This window comes from Maniola jurtina, chromosome 21, assembly GCF_905333055.1.
Source record: "Maniola jurtina chromosome 21, ilManJurt1.1, whole genome shotgun sequence".
NCBI lineage: Eukaryota > Metazoa > Arthropoda > Insecta > Lepidoptera > Nymphalidae > Maniola > Maniola jurtina.
Window position 1 is genome coordinate 12132365 of NC_060049.1, and position 22193 is coordinate 12154557.

The following is a 22193-nucleotide window of genomic DNA, read 5'->3' on the forward strand; positions in this document are numbered from 1 at the left end:
GTTTGACTGATTCTGTTGAGGCAATCTTTAAACTGAATTGACTAAATCTAATGCTATCCTTTTCTATGGCGAGCATTGTGAAAGAGATAGCAATATACCTGTCATTTTACTGTAGCCCAGTCAATTTAGCTCAAAAAATAGGGGTAAGTGTACTATAATTTGCATAGAGCTGAAAAGTACGATTTCTCGGAACACCGTTATAAATGAAATGTGAAAAGTCCCCATCGATTTGACCTATATATTTTTTTGATAAACCTTATGTTAATTGGTCACCTTAAGAGTGTCTTTTGAACTTCCGCCGTGTTTTGTTTTCAGTATACTAATTTGAACCGTATGCTGATATGCATAGAGCTGAATTTAAGTTGTTTCCAAATAACTGGACCCACTCAACTCCGTCTGTACTCTGCACTCTGTAGGCAATAGGCATGTCTTGGCACTTAAGACGTTCTGAAGATTCTACTCTTGTATCACGATAAAGATGTTTGAAGCGTCGTTTCCGCTTCTACGAAATGTGTATTTGTGTATTTTTAAAAGAGTCGATTAAAAATAGATTATAGCGATGTTCCTTTTAAATGATATTGATTCTGAAAGCTATGCTTACACTCACAATATTTTGAGCCTAGCAAATTTTAAGTACACTCTTTAAGTAATTTGTATCTCCCTAATGGCAATTTTTTTAAATTAAGTATACTTATTAAGTAAAACAAGGATTTAACTAAGAAATAAGCTTTAATTTAAGTAACACTAATTATTTTGTAATAAGAAATCTTATTGTTCTCAATAAAAAAAGATTGTAGGTATCTTTAATTGCGTATGGAATTCCTTTAATTTAATTATTGCATAAGAAAATACATATAATATTTTTCTGGTTCACACTTAAATTGGACAGCTAGGATCCGGCTCCAAGCGAGTCACATTCTATCGTATCACAGTGTTCTCATTGCAACTTTTTATCCTTTGTAATTGCCTGATTTTATTATTGACCATCGAGTCAGGGTGTGACTCGATGGGATAAAAATCAGGGTGACTCCCAACGAGTCACATTATTACACGATTTAGTGTGACTCGTTGGGAACCCATCAGAAATATTGTACATCGACCTTTAGAAAGAAATAGTGGTTTTGTAGAGCGTTGTCTCTGTCGTTGAGACCAACAAAACGTCACATAGGAATGAGTGACAGGGACAACGCTCTATGTAGCCGAAATCTAAAGGTCGATGTACAATATTTTGTAACGGCTACTGTACCTATCTTCCTCCTTTATTCGGATTACCGACGCGAGCACGGTACAGTACGCTAGGGAGTATGATTAGATTGTACAACGAGGCCATTCAGATACGTATTTCAGTACAATCCATTAAAATTGAAATAAGTAATTAAACTTTCTAGATGGATTTTTTTAGGTTCATAGTTTCAACAATAACAGTACAAAACTTTAAATATTAACTTGCGGACTAGTATTACAGTTTCTACATTGTATGACTAGCAGGTATAGTAGACAATAGTATCATATGAAGATAGCAAATCGGTATAAATAAACTTCTCCGTATTCTGATAGCTACAACTCAATAGTTAACAAGGTATAGGGTACAATTTATGTGCGTTGTTTAAAAAGCAAATAGCATTTTAACCCTGCGCTTCGCCATATGTGCTCCGGCCCTAAATGTCCACTAGAGGCGTTATTTACATACATTTTGATATTTGACTCCAACACTAGTGAAAGAGTGCAAAAGGCTTCAATTTTCTGAATAGTCAACACCCGTGTGACTCGTTGGAATTCTTTCTGCCGATCGAGTCACACACCGAAAGTAACAGTGTGACTCGTTGGAAGTTTTAAAGAATTAAAGGTAGTAGTTAACTAATAAGTATGTGAATCGAGTACTTAACAGTGTGACTCGTTAGGGATTGTAATGGATAAAAAGTTGTTAGTATAGGTAAATAGTTCTCAGAGAGTCACACTGTGACAATTTCGGGTGCGACTCATCGGGAGTTCACCTGTTTATAAAGCATATTATAAAATAATAAACAACATATAAATCCTATTTGCTTTTAAACAAACCGTCAAGACATTACAATGTAAGACTTGGTTAAAACAAAGCATGATGTAGCAACACTGTGTACTTTGTATCATACTATTTAATTATACGGGATTTTTAGCAAATGTGCTTTCATTTAGCATCCCTGTATTATACTCACTCGCTTTTCACATTCAATTTCTAGATCCTATTTTTAGGGTTCCGTACCTCAAAAGGAAAATCGGAACCCTTGTAGGATCACTTTGTTGTCTGTCTGTCCGTCCGTCGTGTCTGTCAAGAAACCTATAGGGTACTTCCCGTTAACCTAGAATCATGAAATTAGGCAGGTAGGTAGACCTTATAGCACAAGTACAGGGATAAATCTGAAAACCGCGAATTAGTGCTGACATATAATTCAAAAAAAAATTAAAATGTGTCTCAATTTTCAAAATAAGATAACTATACCAAGTGGGATATCATATGGAAGGGCTTTACCTGTACATCCCAAAAAACAAATTTTTATTTTATTTTTATGTATAATAGTTTTTGATTTATCGTGCGCAATGTTGGAAAAAATACCCGAGTACCGAACCCTCAGTCCGCGAGTCTGACTCGCATAAAGTATAGTCTATGTCACCCGGACCTTTACAACGAATCAAGGACACCTCATTCATCAAAATCGGCCCAGTAGCGCTACGGTGGAACACACAGAATCTGGATACAAACATACATACATACATACATAGACTGCTAAAATCATAACCCTTCCTTTTGGCTTTGCCGCAGTCGGTTAAAAAGGGATGAGGTGTTGAAAAGAAACAGGTAAACTTTTTAAAATGGTTTTATAAAACACAATAAATACAGGCTCTAAAGTAATGACAACAAATAAGGTGGGTTCGCTATAATTGAAGTGTTGAGGACGGCAAGGAGTTTTTGTAAGCCGTCGACTTTTAGCCCGTCCTTCACTCGCGCCGCGACGGCTTGCGAACGCCGCGAAACGATAGTGTGGATGATGCAGCTGCTTAGCAACGAAGGGACTAGCGGACATCCAGTCCGTGCCTGTCGCGGCGGGAGTGAGGCGCGGCCATTATAATTACCTACTTGACATTCACAGGAAATAATTAACTCATAGTTATATAGGAGGCCAGTCCAGCAGTAACTGTAGTAAAAGACTTCTTCTGCCGCTGACGTCAGTCGCGCCGACACGACATTAACAACCATGGACAACAATCAACAATTGAAAAGAGCAACTGCCGAGTTTCTTGCTGGTTTTTCTCGCATTCCGAACCAGTAGTAAATAATTTTGACGATTCAAAAGCACTTGTAAAAGTCTATTTGAATGAAAATCTGTTCTATTCTATTCATGCTGGTCTTCTCAGTAGGGAAGGCATTCCGAACCAGTGGTAGGTGCTCTTGACGATTCAAAATTACTTACAAAAGTCTAATTGAATAAAAATATTATGAATTCATGTGCACTACAGCTAGCCTGGCCCCTGTCTTAGGCGGAGATCTATAGAGGGCACTTTGAATTTGCTCAGACTTCAAATGAGCCAGCGTTACAACCGCTGGCATAAATCCGTCTCGTTTTCAAAATTCAAAGTGCTCTCTATAGATGTCAGACTCTCTCTAGGACTGCTTTTCCTCCAGAGATATGCTACGTTGCTATGGAGACGTGTGATATCTACTAATCGTTTTCATAGCTTTGCATAGTTTAGCATTAGCGGAAACGATCACATAGTCCCGCAGCTTAGCTTCGACACAGCATAGCTGCATATGCATCTCCGATGGAAAACCAGCCTTATCAAAGTCGACAACGAAGTATAACGCTCTCTCTGTTACACAATCGTATACAAACGATGAGCCAAACAGAGAGAGCACTATGCTAACTTCATTAGGGTATAAACCGTACACATTATACGGGACGACATCACACAACATGACAACTTACAGAACAACACGGCACGTACAATCAACGACGATAAGAAACTCCACATTCTGTCGCTCGAGATTAACTATCTATCCGTAATCTGTCGGTCAGTTGCTAAGCGACGTTTTGAAGGTCACAAAAGGCCCTACAATTTTTGAACAATAATCTTTCTAAGGCCTGATTTTTCAATCGTCAAATAACTTTTATCTAAGGAGTAAGTTTAGAGGTTGACAGTTTAAGAGCCCGTTTCACATCCGCCAGATAAAGTTTATTTAGCGGATTTTAACGTTTTATCAGATTCCCAATGCAAAAAACTGTCATAACGTCAAAATTTGCTGGATAAAGTTCATTTGGAGATTGTGAAACAGGCTCATAATAAATAAAAATTTGCCAAAACGTCAAATTAATTCATCAAGTAAAGTGTATCCAGCGATCGAAAAATCAGCCCAAAGTCACCTGCAGAGTACAGACAGATTAGATAGGGTGGATCATTAACAGGGCTCTCTCCGTCACTCGCTTCATACAATCGTAGTTCCAATTTCATTTGAATATTAAGCAACCAAAGTCCATGAAATTTTGCAGACATATTCTAGAAACTAATATCTATGTCTGTGGTGTTTTAGATTTTTCTAAAAATATGTAGTTTTAAAATTACAGGGGCTCAAAGATTTGTATGTAAATGTTTAAGACCGCGTAACTTTGAAACCGAATATTTTAACAGAAATCTGGAAAACCACAGACTATATATTAGTTTCTAAAATATGTCTGCAAAATTTCATGGACTTTGGTTGCTTAACATTCAAATGAAATTGGAACTACGTTTGTATGAAGCGAGTGACGGAGAGACCCCTCTTAATATCGGCCGCAAATCGATTTATATTCGAGTCAAACACAATCCCAATCTGTAAACTCGCTGCTAATATTTTGTGCCCGTCCATCTGTCTGTCAGCGGGCTATATCTCGTGAACCGTAATCGGTAAGGTAGAGACTCGCACTTGACCGATTTTTATTTGACTCGAATATAATATTATAAGGTGTTGTGTAAACACTAATAACGTTTAAAACATTCCGCATAGCTTAAAGCGAGGCGCTTGTGATGTACCTAACATCATTTTCTTACTTGATACAGACAAAAAAACAAAAAACAGACGAATTTTATACTATACACTTACAATTTATTTATTCGAGATCTAGCTGCCAATTTTGCAAAATTTTCAAGCATAGCTATGAATTATATTATTTTTATTTAGGATAAAAACTAAATTCAAGCACTTTCAGTACATCGTTGATCTGATCATTGTAACAACTTAAACCTTCAGAAACCTACAATTATACTTATCTTTATAGATAGTCTCGTATTTAGTGACAACTTTCATCAAAAGTCAAAACAATTCGAGAATAAACAGAGCTCCATGCACGGCCGACAACGTTAAACTGTTCCTAAAACGTCAAATAGGTACAGTATATGCCAATAGAATCTTTTTAAAACATTTGGATTATTGTATCAGCAGTAGGTAAAAAAGCAACTAAAATAATAATTGAGAGGCAAGACTTCTAGTCAGATCTCTAGAACCCACTTTGAGTTTGTTCAGACTTAAGACACTGTTAAAACGAGACAGCGATATACCGTAGGCATAAATCTGTCTCCTTTTAACTGAAACTTATGTCTAAGCAAAGTCAATGTGCGCTCTATAGATTTCAACATTAACATTTCCTATATTTGGGATGTTCACCTTCAACAAGATTTTTTAAATTTAGAACAGGATAATACTTAGGACTATATTTAATGGACGTTAGTGAAGTTCTATGGACTGGATTGTAGGTCGATTTTTTGTGACGAAGGAAAAGTTTCGCCTGTATTTAGCATATTGTACAAAAAGGTTAGTATTTTAGTCAGTGTTGTAAATATACGATTGAATATAAATAAACTTAAATGTAATGCGTAAAAATGAGTTCTCACGCACAATTTTTAACCCCCGGCCCAAAAAGAGGGGTGTTATAAGTTTGACGTGTGTATCTGTGTATCTGTCTGTGGCATCGTAGCTCCTAAACTAATGAACCGATTTTATATTAGTTTTTTTTTTTGTTTGAAAGGTGGCTTAATCGAGAGTATTCTTAGCTATAATCCAAGAAAATCGGTTCATCCGTTTGAAAGTTACCAGCTCTTTTCTAGTTACTGTAACCTTCACTTGTCGGGGGTGTTATAAATTTTTAATTTACACTTGTGACTTAATGTGTCATGTGTATTATGTCAAAAGTACGATTTTAGGCCTTATTTTAAAGGTGAACCGTACTATTGACATAAAAGTTGACCCACAGAGTTCATGAGTGAATGAGAAATCATTTTGTGCGGACTATATATCAATGAGAGTGTTAAAATGACTAGCGGCGACCACGCATACAAAATTAGGTTTTACAATACATCCGCTTGGATTTGCACTTCCCTAAAAGAAATATTTTTATCAGACTGGTTAGTATTTTGTGTATTTACTAAGGGGTCGCGCAGACGAGGGCATATTGTCCGCGAAGGACTAAAGTCCCTCATTTTTAGGGTTCCGTAGCCAAATGGCAAAAAACGGAACACTTAGGGATTAGTCATGTCTACCTGTCTGTCCGTTCGTATGTCACAGCCACACGTCCAATCATGTGCGTAATGCAATGTTGTTCTTGTGATGCATTTTTGTCTTCCGCGGACAATATTCCCCCGTCTGCGCAGGCCATAAAGACAACGAATCGATTTTACCAAAGCCATACTTCGGACTGCGAGTTTAAAATCGATTTTACAGCCGATACTTTTTCAATTCGTTATTAATTTTATGGAGAATCTAAACGGCTTCAAAGCTACCTTATTTTACTCAGAAAAGAATACAAAAATAATCATGAAGCGTAGCAAGAGATTCGGTGTTGCCAACATCGGTGTTGCCAACACCATAAAACTAATCAAAAATCAAAAAGTCATAAAAAATAAAGCTTTCCATTCAAGGCATACATTTCGCTTAACGTATTACTTAAGTCTACCAATAAATTAATATTTCTTAACTTTTTAGTTTTTGAGAGCCTCCGGCGTCCATTTCACACTTTTTATGATATACTCGTTAAAAATGTTTCCTACAACTTTTTGATTGGTGGTTCGATTCACGCAATTTTTTTTTAATAACTTAAAATCATACTGCTATAAAACTAAACTAACTATACGAAAAACTAAAGGCTGAAAAACAACGTATGCTTAAAAAAAATCATAGCCCAATTAAAAAATAAATAAAAATAAACATAAAGTCGAGACTAGTCGAAGACTCCCCACAAATGTACCAATACAAAAATCACTTAAACCAAGTTGTAACTTAACGTGCACGAATCTAATAAAATCACTTTAAGTTACGCCCACATCCACTGCATCTAACCAACAGACGAGGAACTATTTACTTAACACATTTTGGTATAACAATACTAGATAGACAGTTACATCTCCGTACACTACAGAGGTATAATCGAATAGACATGTCTTTTTCAGGGTTCCGTACATACCCGAAGGATGCCAACGGTTACTAAGTCCCGCTGTCCGTCTTTCTGTCTGTCCATCAGCAAGCTGTATCGCATGAACCGTAATAAGTAGAAAGTTGAAATTTTTACAGAATTGGCGGCCATTTTGAAATTTTAACTAAAACTATCAAAATGGCCGCTATACAAATACAAAAAATAATAATAAGTGTTAAAAAGTGAAACCAACGAACGCACCCCATTGGCTGGGCTGCGCGAAAGGTTGCAAACATGAGTGAGCGAGAAAGAATACAACTTCGCTTCTGTCGGGTAACGCATGACATCTGTTTTACTTGTAAACTCTGATCACATTTTCAAGCTTGGGTGCTAACTTCAAGGTTTTCGATATAAAGGATGAGTTGGTATCGGTTTGCGCCGTTGACATATTCTGAACATGACGATGGCTACAGGCATAACGTGTAACTGAGTAGATCCCGCGGTAGTGGAGCGGTTTGGGAGGGGGTGATGACGTCACGCGAGAGCTCAGCGGCTCGTCAACTACCGCAGTAGGACGCCACTACCGCAGTGGGGCGCCACTACCTCAGTAGGAAACCACTACCGCAGTGGGGCGCCACTGCCGCAGTGGGACACCACTACCGCAGTAGGACACCAGTACGGAAAGAGCCACCTCAGATATGCGCTATAGCTATATAATAGTTACAATTTGACTCTCTGTAGTGGACGGAGCTTAAATAAGATTTGTCTATCAGTGGAGTTAAAAGTTAAAATCTTAAATACAAATAAATAGTTAAAATTATTCTTTGTGTATTTACATGACAAGCTCGCTTACGTCATTTTACACTTCCATCTAACATACTATTGACAGTGAATCGCGTCATATCGATTACCCATTCGATAATTTCGATATTAAATCGATACTGAAATGAGGAATTAAATATGACAAAGGTCTTATTTCGGTGGTCAAGCATCATATAGCTATCGTTTTCACAATTTTCTCTGCGGAAAAGGATAGCAACACTAGCTTGAGATCAATACAGCGACTTTAACTTTGCTCAAACTTAAGACACTGTTAAAACGAGACGTTATATCGCTGGCATAAATTTGACTCGCTTCAACTGAAACTTGAGATTCAAGCCTAAGAGCCTAAGTAAGCACAGCTGAATTCGTCCAATAATAACCTTAAGTAGGCTTAGTATAGGCTTTACTGAGAAACTACATTTGAAAGGAAAATAGTATTAAGGCATACCCTGCTGTTGTGTACTTTATACTCTTGCGTTCATATTTTATTTACATATAAATTCTAGTAAGTAAATATGTAAATTGGAATTATATATTTATCTTTCAATTACATATTGCGTATATATTGAGATAGATTCAATTAAGTATTTAGATGGCAGTGTTTGTAAAATTGTATAGTTTAAACGAAAATGACGAATTCTTTATAATTAACGTTACACTTAACTTACACAAAAAAAAAGCTAAGCTTCAACTAAACCTATGGAAAATTCGTTACAAATCTAACAACCACGATTTCAATGAGTTCTTAAATAATAAGTTTAAAAAGTGAGTTAAAAATGGATTATTATTATTGTTAAGAAAGGCTCGAAGCATCTTATTAATTATTTAGTTAAAAGTGGCAATAAATAACTTAAATCTAATGTCATGGATTAACTTGAAATCTTAGGGTTACTTGAACATAGGTTAAAAATTATTATATTTTATTGATAGATAAGCAATCGAAAGTCTAGAAAAAAAAATAGTTTAAGCACTAGTCACACAGTAATCCGCTTCAGGGTTCCTTGATTTTAAAATCTTGTTTCATGTTATACTGCGCTTTGCATTCGCAGAAAATCAAAGGACGGTTGGCTGTGACTAGTGCTTTTTTAGCATTAATAATTGTCAAAAAGCATAGAATTTCAGGCAAAATATACTTTTTGTTGTCTTTGACTGTCTTTTTCGAATTCTAAAATAAAAGATAATTCTATAAATGCCAAAATTAAGCGAATTTCTAACCGAATTTGTTTATACTATAGTTAATGTAATAATTTAAACATGTTATTTCAATAAACGATCGCCTTTGTCCACGTTTTAAAGTATTCTCGCTTCACACTAATATTTCGCACGCCCACATAATTTTTGCAAATGCTTTGTTTTGGCAATCCTGAGCGCTATTCGCAATGATTCTTATGATTCACTTGAGTGAAAACGTCAGAGTTCCAAGCCCTAGTCTTTATAACTCTTTAGTTATAAAGACTAGGGCTTGGAACTCTGATCTCAAACGCTTACAAATCAGATCTCTCCTTGTAAATACCGATTGTGACGTCACAACCACCGATAATGTTATCAGAGCAAAATATTCGAGTCGGATATACTCGGTACTACCCTTAGGCTGAAATCTATAGGCACTTGGACTTTGCTCAGACACAAGACAATGCTAAAACGAGACAGCGTTATATAGCATATTATTGCATAAATCGTTTCAACTGTACCTTAAGTCGTCAAGTATACTCTATGGATTTTAGCCTTAGTGTAGTTATTTTACTATAGTATATAGTTTACGCTGTTCGGTGCTCGGGCCTCCGTATTGAGTGTAATACACAGACATAGACACATCCAAGTACGCTAAATAAGGTGTGAGACACAAAATGACAGTTACTTTTTGTACCGACTCGAAGCGTCCCACCGGGCGCATCATTGAATTTGACCCTGTGTCAAACAGTCGTCGTGATAAGACTATACTGACAGGGGACTAGCATTTACTTTCGAATACGCTCATTGCTGCAGGCAGCACCAAAATAGCAATAATCAAGTTGCAAGAACAGGTCGGCAATAGCAATTCCAGCGTACTTGTATCAGTACAGGTCAGTGGTCAAAGTGTCAGCGTGCATGCGTAAGATGATGCTAGAACTATAGCGTCACGTTCATCAGTCGACGACGAGCTCTCGCTCGGTGAGGTCGTCCGCGTCCTCGATGACGGATTCGGTGCGTTCGATGTCCACAGCGTCCACCTCGGCCGCTTTTACACTGCAAATAGTCATCCTTCCATTTAGTACGAACAAAGACTTGGCAAAATGACATTTTTGGGCTTAAAATCAAGCCGTAAATCAAAAGGAACCCTTATAGGGTCGCTTCGTTGTCTGTCTGTCAAGAAACCTATAGGGTACTTCCCGTAGACCTCATCATGAAATTTGGCAGGTAGGTAGCTCTTATAGCACAAGTAAAGGGGTAAATCCGAAAACTGTAAATTTGTAGTTACATCGCAAAAATAAAATAAAAAAATGTTCATGAACATCTTTCAAAGTAAATTACTATATCAAATGGGGTATCATATGAAAGGGCTTTACCTGTACATTCTAAAACAAATTTTTATTTATTTTTATGCTTTAGTACTATATAGTTTTTTTTTGCTTTAGTATATATATAATTTATCGTATAAAATGACGGGAAAACTACTCGAGTACGGAACCCACTGTGCACCGCTTCAATGATTTTCAACAATTCTACTCGAGTGAAGCTAGGTGGGTTAGCTAATTTTTATAATTTGTATGGATCAAGGGAAGTTTGGAAGTAGCGCCAGTGGTTGTATAGGCATGTAATACGGAGGGAAGAAAGTCACATATCTAGAAGAATGTTAAATATGCATATAAAAGGAAAAAGGAGAGGATGATCAAAGAAAAGGTGGATGGATTGCGTGAAAGAGGATATGCGTGGAATGTGGATGGAATTGAAGAAGGAGACACGTTGCGCCGATCCCACGTAGGGTTAGGTCAGGAACAAGAATAAAATTAGTATGGATGAAGAATCTTACACATGTTCCGTGTGATGCGTGGAGGCCGCCACGGAGGCGGAGAGCGCCAGCGACTGCGGCCTCCGCAGCCAGCCGCAGCGCTCCTCCTGCGGTGGGCGAAAACAAACCATGTAGGCGGAGTCAACGACCACGCCGTAGAGTTTCCGTCAAAACGTTGGGAGAAAATCATAACAAGTGTTTCGTAATTTAGTTATCAATCTCTTATTGCCTTCCACACACACACACACACGCTTGCACGCACGCGCGCACGCACGCACGCACATACACACACACATCCACACACAACGCAACGTTCGTTGACTAAGTCAGATGTTTTATTAGCAATACATTGCGAACTTATAAAAATACTGGTTTTTTTTTTGTGGTATCTTCTCAGTAATTATCAGTACTATCACCGGCTAGCGTTCTGGTCTCACCATGTATTGTTTAGTAGAAGAAAAGGAACAGGATCACCGACCTGCGGAGTGACGACGGCAACAATGTCGGTCTGCGTGGCGACGGGCTCCGCGCGCGCCCTGCTGCACACCGCGCGCAGCACCTCCTGCATGCAGCCCTGCAGCTCCACCACCTGAGTTCGTTGCATAGGTTAAGAGCTCGATCTCACAGGCTGCGTAAGCGTAGACGTAGCGCGTACCATTGCGTTGTAATGTATGCAACTGCATGAAACATGGCACACCGCTTGCGTGGCGTGAACGTTCACGTAGACGTAATGCGTGCAGTTACGTCTATGGGGTCACGCGCATCACTACGCACGTGTCACGTGCGAGTCGGCCATTAAAGCTTCTTCCTCCATCTCTATGTGGTGAGTCAAAGCTTTCTCGGCACAGTGATGCGGCGGACTCCCTTATCCTGCCGCGTACGTCTGGACTGACAGCCGAAATCAATGTCAATCTTCAGGCGTACTTTGACTTTGCCCAGAACGGACAGATTTATGACAGCTATATAACGCTGTCTCGTTTTAACAATATCTTACGTCTGAGCAAACTCAAAGTAGGCTCTGTAGATACGCTTGTAAATATCTGAAATGTAAATATATAAAATGCCAAGCTGACTGACCGACTGATCTATCAAGGCACAGCTCAAACTACTGGACGGGTGATAGTAACTGCTCCACGTGCTCTGCAAGGCACGGCCTGCACGGAGGAGTCAAAAAGTCACTCGTCTTATTCTAGTCTCTCATTTCATCTCTCACTCTTTCTCACCTGCGCTTGTAAGTTGACGCAGGTTTCAGTGAGATGCCTCAACGCCTCCGAATTGTCTTCTGACTCTGACTCCCTGCTCTTTGGATCTGAAGCATATTTTAAATAATGTCAAATGATTTTAAGCTTATTTCGTGGTTTAACAAGATACAGGGTGTAACCAGAACGCTAGCAAAAACGAAGACAGGTGGTAGTACTGACAATAACTGATTAGGTACCACAGAAAAACTGTTTTTTTCAAATCCTGTATTTTTTGAAAGTTCACATATTGTGATTTGAAATAAACATCTGACTGACGCTAGGGGTCAATGAACGTTACTTAAATAGGACACTCGCTTCGACCCGCTTTACAATACTAAATCGCTAAAACTACACGATAAGGCAAATGGTTATTGGCATTGGATTGTGTTAAGGTAGTAGAATAATGACGCTAAGTTTTTGCTAGCGTTGGTTACACCTTGTATTTTGACATGACCTTTGACCACATAGTTTTAAAATTCTCATTTTATACATCCTTATACTTAGGTTTGACGATGGTCATTGGATTCGGAAAGTCCTTGAGTGGAGACCGCATATAAGCAAGCGCAGTGTGGGACGCCCTCCAGCGCGATAGACCGACGATATAAAGAAGCTGGCGAGAAGTGGCTGGATGAGGAAGGCTGAAGACCAGGTGTGGTGGCGCTCTTTACGGAATGCCTATGCCCAACAGTGGACGTCCACAGGCCGATGATGATGATACCTATGTTCTGCAGCGTGGAGACCTTCTTCCAGAGCGCGTTGATGGCCTGCATCTGCAGCTGCTGTATCTTCCTCTCGCTCTCCAGCGCCGCCTTCGTCGCTTCCATGTCGCACGTCAGCCGCCTGCCAAAACATTCCTTTTAAAACTCTTTTTAAAAAGGATTCCGTACCATCATACAAGATATATCGCGGGCTACGATTGGCTGAGATATTTTCGCGGCATTCAAAAATGCGGTTTCTGCGCAGGTACATCGACGTTACTATACAAGTGGTATGATAACTCACTGTATGTGCTGGCGCGCGCGCGCCGCCTGGATGGCGTGCAGGATCCGCAGCGTGTCCTTGTTGAGGTTCCGGCTGCGGTACCCGCGCCACATCCTCTGGATGGTGACGGCCGCCATGCTCTCCACGCTCATCTTCTTCTGGCGGCGCTGGTTGGACGCCAGCTTGACCACCTCCAGCTTGTCGGCGTCCATGTGGTCGCACGCCTCTGTCGTCATACCTACAAAATTCTGTCTTTGTCACGATCACCAAACAGAACAGTTGTTTTAGTGTCGCCATCTTTCATCGAGGTGCTTGAAAGTACCAAGTAGTTAGTGCCCATTTTTTAACAATATAGGCTCGACTGCAAACACACGATGATGCAGCCTAAAGAAAAACGCGCCAGCCTAGAGTTGCTTCTTCACTCTTTTGAAGGTGCCAATATTAAAGCTAGTGGGGAAAACGGAAGTTGGAAGGGCATTCCGTATTCTAGCAGTGCGTATTAGAAACGAGGAAGCAAATTGCTTCGTACGAGTCCGTGGGATTTGGACTACGCAGAGGGGCGCAGAGCTTGGCGATGCCTCGTGATCCGATAGTAAAATGGCGAGGGGGACTAGGTTGATATTTCCTTAGCACACTACAAATACATCCTGTAAAGGCCAACAGACAGACAAACTTACGCCGATCGATGTTCCAAACTTTGAAGCTTACAAATGACCAGGATTTGGTCTCTAATGAGTCTTCTGACACGACAATCCACCGAAACAAGTGTATCAAGCTGGAACTTCCCAGGAATTGGTTGCAGTACTCTTTTCCAGTTAAAAAAATTTTTGTGAATAGCTTAGGAGTTGCCAAGATTGTTACTTACCATTGATTTTCTTATCGATTTCGATTTTTGATAAACTCCCTTTCCGTTCGATTTTGGATTTTAACTTAGGGGAGGAGGTCGCACTTTTGGTTAGCTTCGGCGAGCCTTTTAGGCTTTTATTGACAGTTCTCTTCTCTTCGCAGACGCTGCCGTTGGAAGACTGCGAGGATGCAGTGGAGTTGGTCTTGGGTATGGTCTTCTGTATGTCGAATATGGGGTCCTGGTAGTCGGGGCTCATGAGGGACTCCGGAACGGGGACCATCTTGGATGCGGCCTCTAGTGAGTGGTTCATAACCTTGGCTTGCGGCGGTTGCGGCGGAGGCGGCTGTTCTGTCAACGAAAACATGTATAGAAGCAGGCGTCACCTTGCGGAAATCCATTCTCATATACAAGGAGCTATAAGCTAACAATTCCAATCATGTATATATCCTTATATTTTCCTATTCCTAAGGTTGCCTATTGTATCCTACTACTGTCTGTGTTTTCTGTTATTTAATTGTTATATTCCTTCTTGTGGTGGCACAAATAAAGTGTATAGTGGCGGTCACCACATGTTATACAGACCTAAGATGGAATACGACTAAACTCACAACAATCATCTCACTAGATGGCACCACAGGTGTCTTCAACCTCACTATGAAGCTTGAATCACGCCAGCAAAGTTTTAATCCCAGAAGACTATTATAAACTAGTTCCAAGATGCAACGGACGGACCAGCTGGATCTCGAGTATGACATCCGCTCGGATATTCTAGTGTCCCAGTGAATTACAGTCTACCAAAGAGTAATATTTCTGTACAAGTCGATCGAAGCATGTATTTACCTGTGAGTCTATCTTGTCTGTGGGAGTGCTGGGGGCTGTCGAAGGTGGCGGGCGGCGCGGGCAGCTCCCCGGAGCAGGACAGCGACATGGCGTGCGAGGGGGAGCCCGTCTTGTGCATGCCGCCGTGGAAGCTGGAGCTCAGCCGGTCCGGCGACCTGCCCATGTTCCTCAGTTACCTGTGAGTCTATCTTGTCTGTGGGAGTGCTGGGGGCTGTCGAAGGTGGCGGGCGGCGCGGGCAGCTCCCCGGAGCAGGACAGCGACATGGCGTGCGAGGGGGAGCCCGTCTTGTGCATGCCGCCGTGGAAGCTGGAGCTCAGCCGGTCCGGCGACCTGCCCATGTTCCTCAGTTACCTGTGAGTCTATCTTGTCTGTGGGAGTGCTGGGGGCTGTCGAAGGTGGCGGGCTGCGCGGGCAGCTCCCCGGAGCAGGACAGCGACATGGCGTGCGAGGGGGAGCCCGTCTTGTGCATGCCGCCGTGGAAGCTGGAGCTCAGCCGGTCCGGCGACCTGCCCATGTTCCTCAGTTACCTGTGAGTCTATCTTGTCTGTGGGAGTGCTGGGGGCTGTCGAAGGTGGCGGGCGGCGCGGGCAGCTCCCCGGAGCAGGACAGCGACATGGCGTGCGAGGGGGAGCCCGTCTTGTGCATGCCGCCATGGAAGCTGGAGCTCAGCCGGTCCGGCGACCTGCCCATGTTCCTCTGCGACATCCTCGCTGAAGACCATACAACAACCTAACTGCAGTTTCAGTGATGCTGCACGCTTACTGAGGGTGGTGGTTACAGGGTGCCTAGTCCCGCAGCATCAACATGTAAAAGTATAATCCAGATTTTTTTACGGGACCATCTCACATACTTAATTCTATTGTGTACAAAAAGTATATTCTCAAATTGCTTCAGAAAAATCGGAAAATGGGTGCGTATAAAAATGTGGTCATATAAAACTGTGAATTGTATATAAAAATTGGTGCCATAAAGTTGATGTAGGGTACATAGCTTACATTGCATCCGAGGCGACTGTATCCTAGACTTGCCGGGACTGTGGCTCTGATCCTTTAGTTGCTGCTGGTGGTGCTGCGCCTGAAGGAAATTACATTTTCTTGTTGAATTGATCCAAATAAAAAATCTTTTGACAATTCACAAGTTTCCATTACTTCAAACAAACTATTTATTTCCCTACATCAAAACTGTTTCAACTCAAAAGACAACACTTTTCACAAATAATTCCAAAACAAAGATTTACAAGAAATTATTGTGTTTTGAAATTCCATAAATAAAGTCACTACAGTTTTCTTATGTACATAATCCAGTCAGGGATCACAAACTAAACAAACAAAAAACTAAACTCAAACAAAAGGCAAGGTTTTCGAGTTGATACTGTTTTGGTCTAAAGGGTGCGTACGTATTGACAAACTTTACTTCAATATATTATATACCTTACCTTGCTGAGAATAAGGCGCAGTTTCCTCTGGTCCTCGGTCTCCAGCGCGTCGGCCGTCAGCGGGCAGGTGGAGGCCAGGTACTCGCACAGCTCTCTCTGCTGGCCGCTGTGGAAGTGACGCCCTTTGCCTTGACTGTACAGCCATTCTGCTTTGAGACTGAAAACCACATACTTTTGTAATGCATACAGAGAAACATGTCTTGGGAAAGTAAATCCTTTCCAAGACGAGTTAGATAACAACAATTTTTGGCATGCACAGATAATTTCATATCATAACCGAGCATACCACACATATAGCAACCCTGGTAGAGCGTGAATTATGCTTTGGTAATGGAACAAAAATGCTTCCTACAGGAAAGGACTCTCTACAGAGTCAGTTACTTTTTGGTCATTTTTTAGTTAAGTCTGGATAACTTTGTTGAAGTTGTATTAAAAATTTAACCTTATTAGTTTGTGTTAGGAAACAAATTTTAAAAGCTAATAACTTCCGTTAAAATCTTATTTTGAATTAAAAAGCCGCTTGTGGTGGAATTTCTATTGTTGTTAGATAACCGCTTAGACAACTTTAATTGTGGCAATACAAAGTGGTCGAGAGCACAGTACTCACCTCTCGATGGCGCTCACAATGAACCCGTCGATGGACTTGACGCTCATGATCCAGTTCAGAACAAACGGACGGTAGTCGAACCCTCTGATTGTCAAGTTAAGGACAATCTGTGACAGTTTTCGCATGTATAAAGGATAAATTGGGTTGGTTTGTTGGCTACCACAAGCTTTTGGGGTTTGAGTTTCAAGTTAGTCCCGAAATTTTTTGAAGATTTGTCAAAAATTTTATTGAAGTCCTAACAGGTTTTTTTTAGTAAACTAAAAATGCTTTTACTTCTTTCTTGGAACTTGTTGAGTTGGAGACCTCGTTGGCGCAGTGGTGAGCACTGTTGTCTCACAAGTGGGAGCTCTCAGGTTTGATTCCCAGCGGGGGCGATTTGGGAATTTATAATTGCTAAATTGCCTCTAAAGGTGTTGTTTGGTGTGAATTCTGAGCAAGCGAAGGATTCTATTTTTGAAATGCATCCTAAAGTAGCAAGGAATTTAAGGCCACGAGACCACATTATTTTGCAGCCGTGCGAAACACAACACTTTTTATCACACTTACTCTTATTCTTTATTTATTTGCATTCATGTTTTACATCATAATAGAAAAAAAAAAAATTATAATATTACAACATGAAGCCCCGTCAGGGCGCTGCAAAGTGATTACATATAAATAAAATGTCACATATATATAATATAAAAAAAAAATGTTATGGCAATTCCTAACTAATTATGTCCTATTAATTATATTATTAGTCAATCTTTAAAAAAGTATCAATAATTTTTTTATAACTATATCTCATCACAGCGAGGAAAATTATGTGAGCCGAATGGAAGAAAATTTAGAAAAGAAACTTTTGAAAGTCTGAAGTAGTGAAAAGGATACAGCTTGTCCTTGCCCGCCACGGCGACGCAGGGGTTGCCCTGTATGCTGAAGCTGTCCAGCTGCGCCAGGTGCACCAGGTGCGACACCTCGTTGAGGTCCTGGATGCTGTTGTGCGCCAGCGCCAGCGTCGCCAGCTGCGGCGGCAGGTAGCGCTCGCACTGCCGCAGGTCCGCGATGCGGTTGCGCTCCAGGCTCAGGTGCTGCAACACTCGCCCACATCGGTAAAGCGGCCCATAAACATGCCACGCGATATATACTCATAATGGTAGACATGGCTAAAGGGATATAAACTCAGTCACTAAACGGCCAAGCCATACTTTTTTAACCAAGATGTAGTTTGTAGAATCAGAGCTTGTAAGTAGAGTTATTTGTTATTTATTGTTATAAATGTGATACAGTCAAGAGCACTTAAGAGCTATATATACTTTGGACTTGGGATAGTTCCCATGGGCAGCACAAATTTAAGCTCAGCTAGGGGCTTGGCTCTACTGGAGATCTCATAACTTTTTAACAGTGAAAGCATTATGAACTTGTGAGTCTTGGCAATCTTTACATGAAATGTTTTTGGTGGGATGACTTTTTCTACAAACACGCCACACCACACACGTCACGCATATGCATAACCATGCCACGCTAATATGATCATTAAGGTGCTAAATGACTTAAGGCCTTCGACTGTACCTGCGCAGTAATCTTATTTTTGAATGCCGCGAAAATCACTCAGGCGATCATAGCGCCTAAAGTAACTACCAACTAAGCCCTTGTATAATTATTTTTATTTTATCTTGAAATTCATTAACAATTGAATGACATACCTTCAAATCCTTCAGATAGGAAATGTCGGCGATGAAGGATATCTGATTGTTGGACAGGTCCAGCTGCTCCAGGTGTATGTTGTGGTTCAGGTGCTCTATGGACTTTATGTTGTTACCTTCAACAACAATGAGAAAGCTGGTTTGTCCTTCAATCACGCCACAACACACCAACAGATCCATGTGATTTTTCGCATGGACACTATCACTAAGCTCTGCTGTCTGTCCGTTCATCTGTCTGTCAGCGGGCTGTATCTCGTAAACCGTAATAGGTAGAGTTGAAATTTTCACACAATGTATATTTTTATTGCCGCTATTACACCAAATAATAAAAATTTCAAAATGGCTGGTTCAAAATGGAACCCTTCATGTGCCAGTCCAACTCACACTTGATCGGTTTTATTTTCAGTTTATTATTCAACTTGTACAATACAGTACAGGCAGTGATACCTACTTGAAGAGGAAATTCATTGTAACTGAGTAGGTAATAAATTAACTGGAAGGACAAACTGCATGCAATCATAGAATAAATCAATTGTCTTGCTTATATGCGCTTGTATGGCACACACCATACATATTCATTGAGGTGATATGATTACTGGCAACTAACAACATAAACATGAGTTGAATCTAAACCCTTACAGCATTTGAATGAAAAACACCTTAAATGTTAATTCAAAAATTCTAAATTCAAATTATTTTTATTCAAGTAAACTTTTACAAGTGCTTTCGAATCGTCAAAATAATCTATCACTGGTTCGGAATGCCGTTTCTACCGAGAAGAACCAGCAAGAAACTCGGCGGTTGCTCTTTTCAAGTATTCAATTTACAATAATATGTCATACTGTATACAAGCAATTGCAGCGCCGTGTATTGCTGGAGTGAGTCAAATCCAAGCTTTTTTATCATTTACATAATCTTCGATTGTATAATAAGCTTTTTTAAGGAGCATACTTTTAATAGATTTTTTAAACTTGTGTAAAGGCAAGTCTAAAATTGATTGTGGAATTTTATTATAAAATATTACACTCATTCCCACAAATGACTTTCCCACTTTCCTGAGGCGGAGCGTAGGATATGCGAGCCTATTACGGTTTCTAGTTTGTCTGTCGTGGCAATCACCGATTTTTTTGTAACTAAGAATGTTTTGTCGTACAAAAATTATATTAGTGTAAATATATTGAGGAGCTACTGTAAGAATACCTATTTCCTTAAATTTCTCTCGTAGGGAATCGCGCGGTTTTAAATTATAGATTGCGCGTATTGCCCTTTTTTGTAACACAATAATTTTTCCAATATCTGCCGCTTTACCCCATAGTAAGATTCCTTAAGACAATACTGTGAAAATAGGCAAAATATACAATTTTTGCAGTTTCCACATCAGTTATCTGTCGAATCTTTCTAACAGCGTAAGCAGCAGAGCTGAGTTTACCAGCCAGTGTTGATATATGGGTGTTCCATTGAAGCTTTGCATCTAAAGTTATCCCCAGGAACTCTCTCAGGTCTCTTTCATACCAAGATGATTCATTTTTTAAAGGCTAGAGGATGCCCGCGACTTCGTCTGCGTAGATGTAGGTTTTTGAAGATCCCGTGGGTTGGTTTTTTGGGATAAAAAGTTGTCTATGGCAATAACATGGATGCAAGCTACCTCAGTACCTTTCATACAAATCGGTTGAGCAGATGGGTCTTTAGAAATCCCATGGGAACTCTTTGATTTTCCGGTATAAAAGTAGCCTATATTCGTCCCTGAGACATAAGATTACTCTGTACCAAATTTCGTCAGAATCTGTTAAACTATTGGGCTGTGAAAAGGTAGCAGGCAGACAGACAGACACACACTTTCGCATTTATAATATTAGTATGGATGGATGTAGATGAAATCGCAGGCATCACCTAGTTAGGTCTTCAGCTTACCGGCCAACTTCAACACTTTTAAATAGATCATGTCCTTGAGCCCCTCAATCTGCAGGATGCCGTTGTTGTTGAGGGCCAGCACGCGGAGGTTGGTCAGCCGCGACACCCCGTGCATCCGCACCAGGAAGTTGTTGCATATTGACAGCTGCAACCAAACAAAAGGCTTGTGTATCATCCCGAAAAAACTGGCTATTGATTTAAGAATATTTTTTGCTCCTCAATCAATAAAATTTAGATTTGTCATAAATTTTTATAAAAATCCTAATTATAATATGCAAAATGCGAAAGCTTGAATGTATGGATGGACGATTAGTAACTCTTTCACTCAAAAACTACTGGATGGATTTGGCTGGGAATGCAGATTAATACATAGGCTACTTTTTATCCCAGAAAATCAATGAGTTCCCACAAGATTTTGAAAAACCTATATCCATGGGAACGAAGTCGCGGACATCAGCTAGTTAATGGATAGTTAAACTCCAAATTATCAAACTCATTGCATTTTCAATTGTGAGTCAGTTAAATGTGTTGTGGACTTGTTCTGAAACTGTGTTTCTGTGTTTGGCAAGCAGGCAAAATTCAGATGAGCTATTATTATTGAAGAAAGATTCTTTTGGACTATGAAATATTATCACTTCAATTCAGTCGAATGGTGATACTATCACATTCGTACAAACAAATAAGCAATTTTATATCAGTAATCATTAAAAATCAACCAATTGCTAGGTGGTTTGTAAGTCTACACGCGTGGTCTCGGTTCAATAATTAATCTTAGCGCACAAAATCCCGGTATTTCTACCAAAACACAATGACGAGGAAGCAGTTTTACATTTTCAACCCGATTGTAAGTATCGATGTTGTCGAGCCGCTGCAGCTCGTTCTGGTCGAGGATGAGGTTTATGATCGTCTTGGCTTCGTCTGGAGGCGCCTTCTCCACCTTCTTTAGTCCACGCCTCGATAAATCCAGAGTATCATTGTTCGAGTCGTCTGCAATTGAAACGGCTCATGATAAAAGGTTCTTATTAGCCATTCGAAAATTACAACTTTTCTATGCTATAACAAATGAGAACTCACCCATTTTTCAATAATGTCTCAGCATAATTTTCAATTTAGAAAATCACAAACGCTTCGCAGCATTTCACAAAAATCAACATTGGAAATGATTTGTAAATTAACGTTCAAAATCGAATCAATCAAAACAAACAAGTTGTCAATTTTTTAATTGATTTTCGTTTAATTACTTAGTTACTAATTTGGTTTGTTATTTTTAATAATAACAAAGATGTAACAATTCACGTAATGTGCATTTTTTTGTATACGAAAAATTAAATACGCCACACCTTTTTAAATAGATTTTATTACATTTTAATTACGGTTTCGGAACCGTTCGGAAGTGTCCAAAAAATGTGACATTACTCA

General features: G+C 39.9%; 1 protein-coding gene and 2 long non-coding RNA genes across 4 annotated transcripts in view; 1 reads left to right on the plus strand and 2 right to left on the minus strand.

Moving 5' to 3' along the window:
- Nucleotides 1-3099, plus strand: part of LOC123876518 — an 18737-nt gene extending 15638 nt beyond the window's left edge. Inside the window, exon 3 of the long non-coding RNA XR_006798373.1 lies at nucleotides 3089-3099. This is a non-coding gene — a long non-coding RNA (uncharacterized LOC123876518). The remainder of the gene's footprint in view (nucleotides 1-3088) is intronic.
- A 2352-nt stretch (nucleotides 3100-5451) lies between these two features.
- On the minus strand, nucleotides 5452-9671 carry LOC123876175. The gene is made up of 2 exons (XR_006798275.1): nucleotides 6297-9671; nucleotides 5452-5869 (listed from the first exon to the last, which is right to left on the minus strand). It is a non-coding gene; the product is annotated as an uncharacterized LOC123876175 (long non-coding RNA).
- A 46-nt stretch (nucleotides 9672-9717) lies between these two features.
- On the minus strand, nucleotides 9718-22167 carry LOC123876174 (centrosomal protein of 97 kDa). 2 transcript variants are annotated; one of them, XM_045922338.1, is made up of 19 exons: nucleotides 21849-22167; nucleotides 21604-21761; nucleotides 20775-20919; nucleotides 18864-18979; nucleotides 18049-18248; nucleotides 17179-17262; nucleotides 16572-16728; nucleotides 16132-16210; nucleotides 15660-15846; nucleotides 15484-15606; nucleotides 15308-15430; nucleotides 15136-15254; nucleotides 14314-14643; nucleotides 13470-13686; nucleotides 13186-13307; nucleotides 12450-12535; nucleotides 11705-11815; nucleotides 11248-11333; nucleotides 9718-10463 (listed from the first exon to the last, which is right to left on the minus strand). In XM_045922338.1, the coding sequence occupies exons 1-19, from the start codon at nucleotides 21850-21852 to the stop codon at nucleotides 10364-10366; spliced, it is 2547 nt and encodes an 848-aa protein (XP_045778294.1). In that variant the 5' UTR covers nucleotides 21853-22167; the 3' UTR covers nucleotides 9718-10363. The 2 variants fall into 2 exon arrangements, with proteins under 2 accessions (XP_045778294.1, XP_045778295.1); XM_045922339.1 differs by lacking the exons at nucleotides 15136-15254; nucleotides 15308-15430; nucleotides 15484-15606 and having other exon boundaries at nucleotides 15664-15846.
- Nucleotides 22168-22193: the final 26 nt, after the last annotated feature.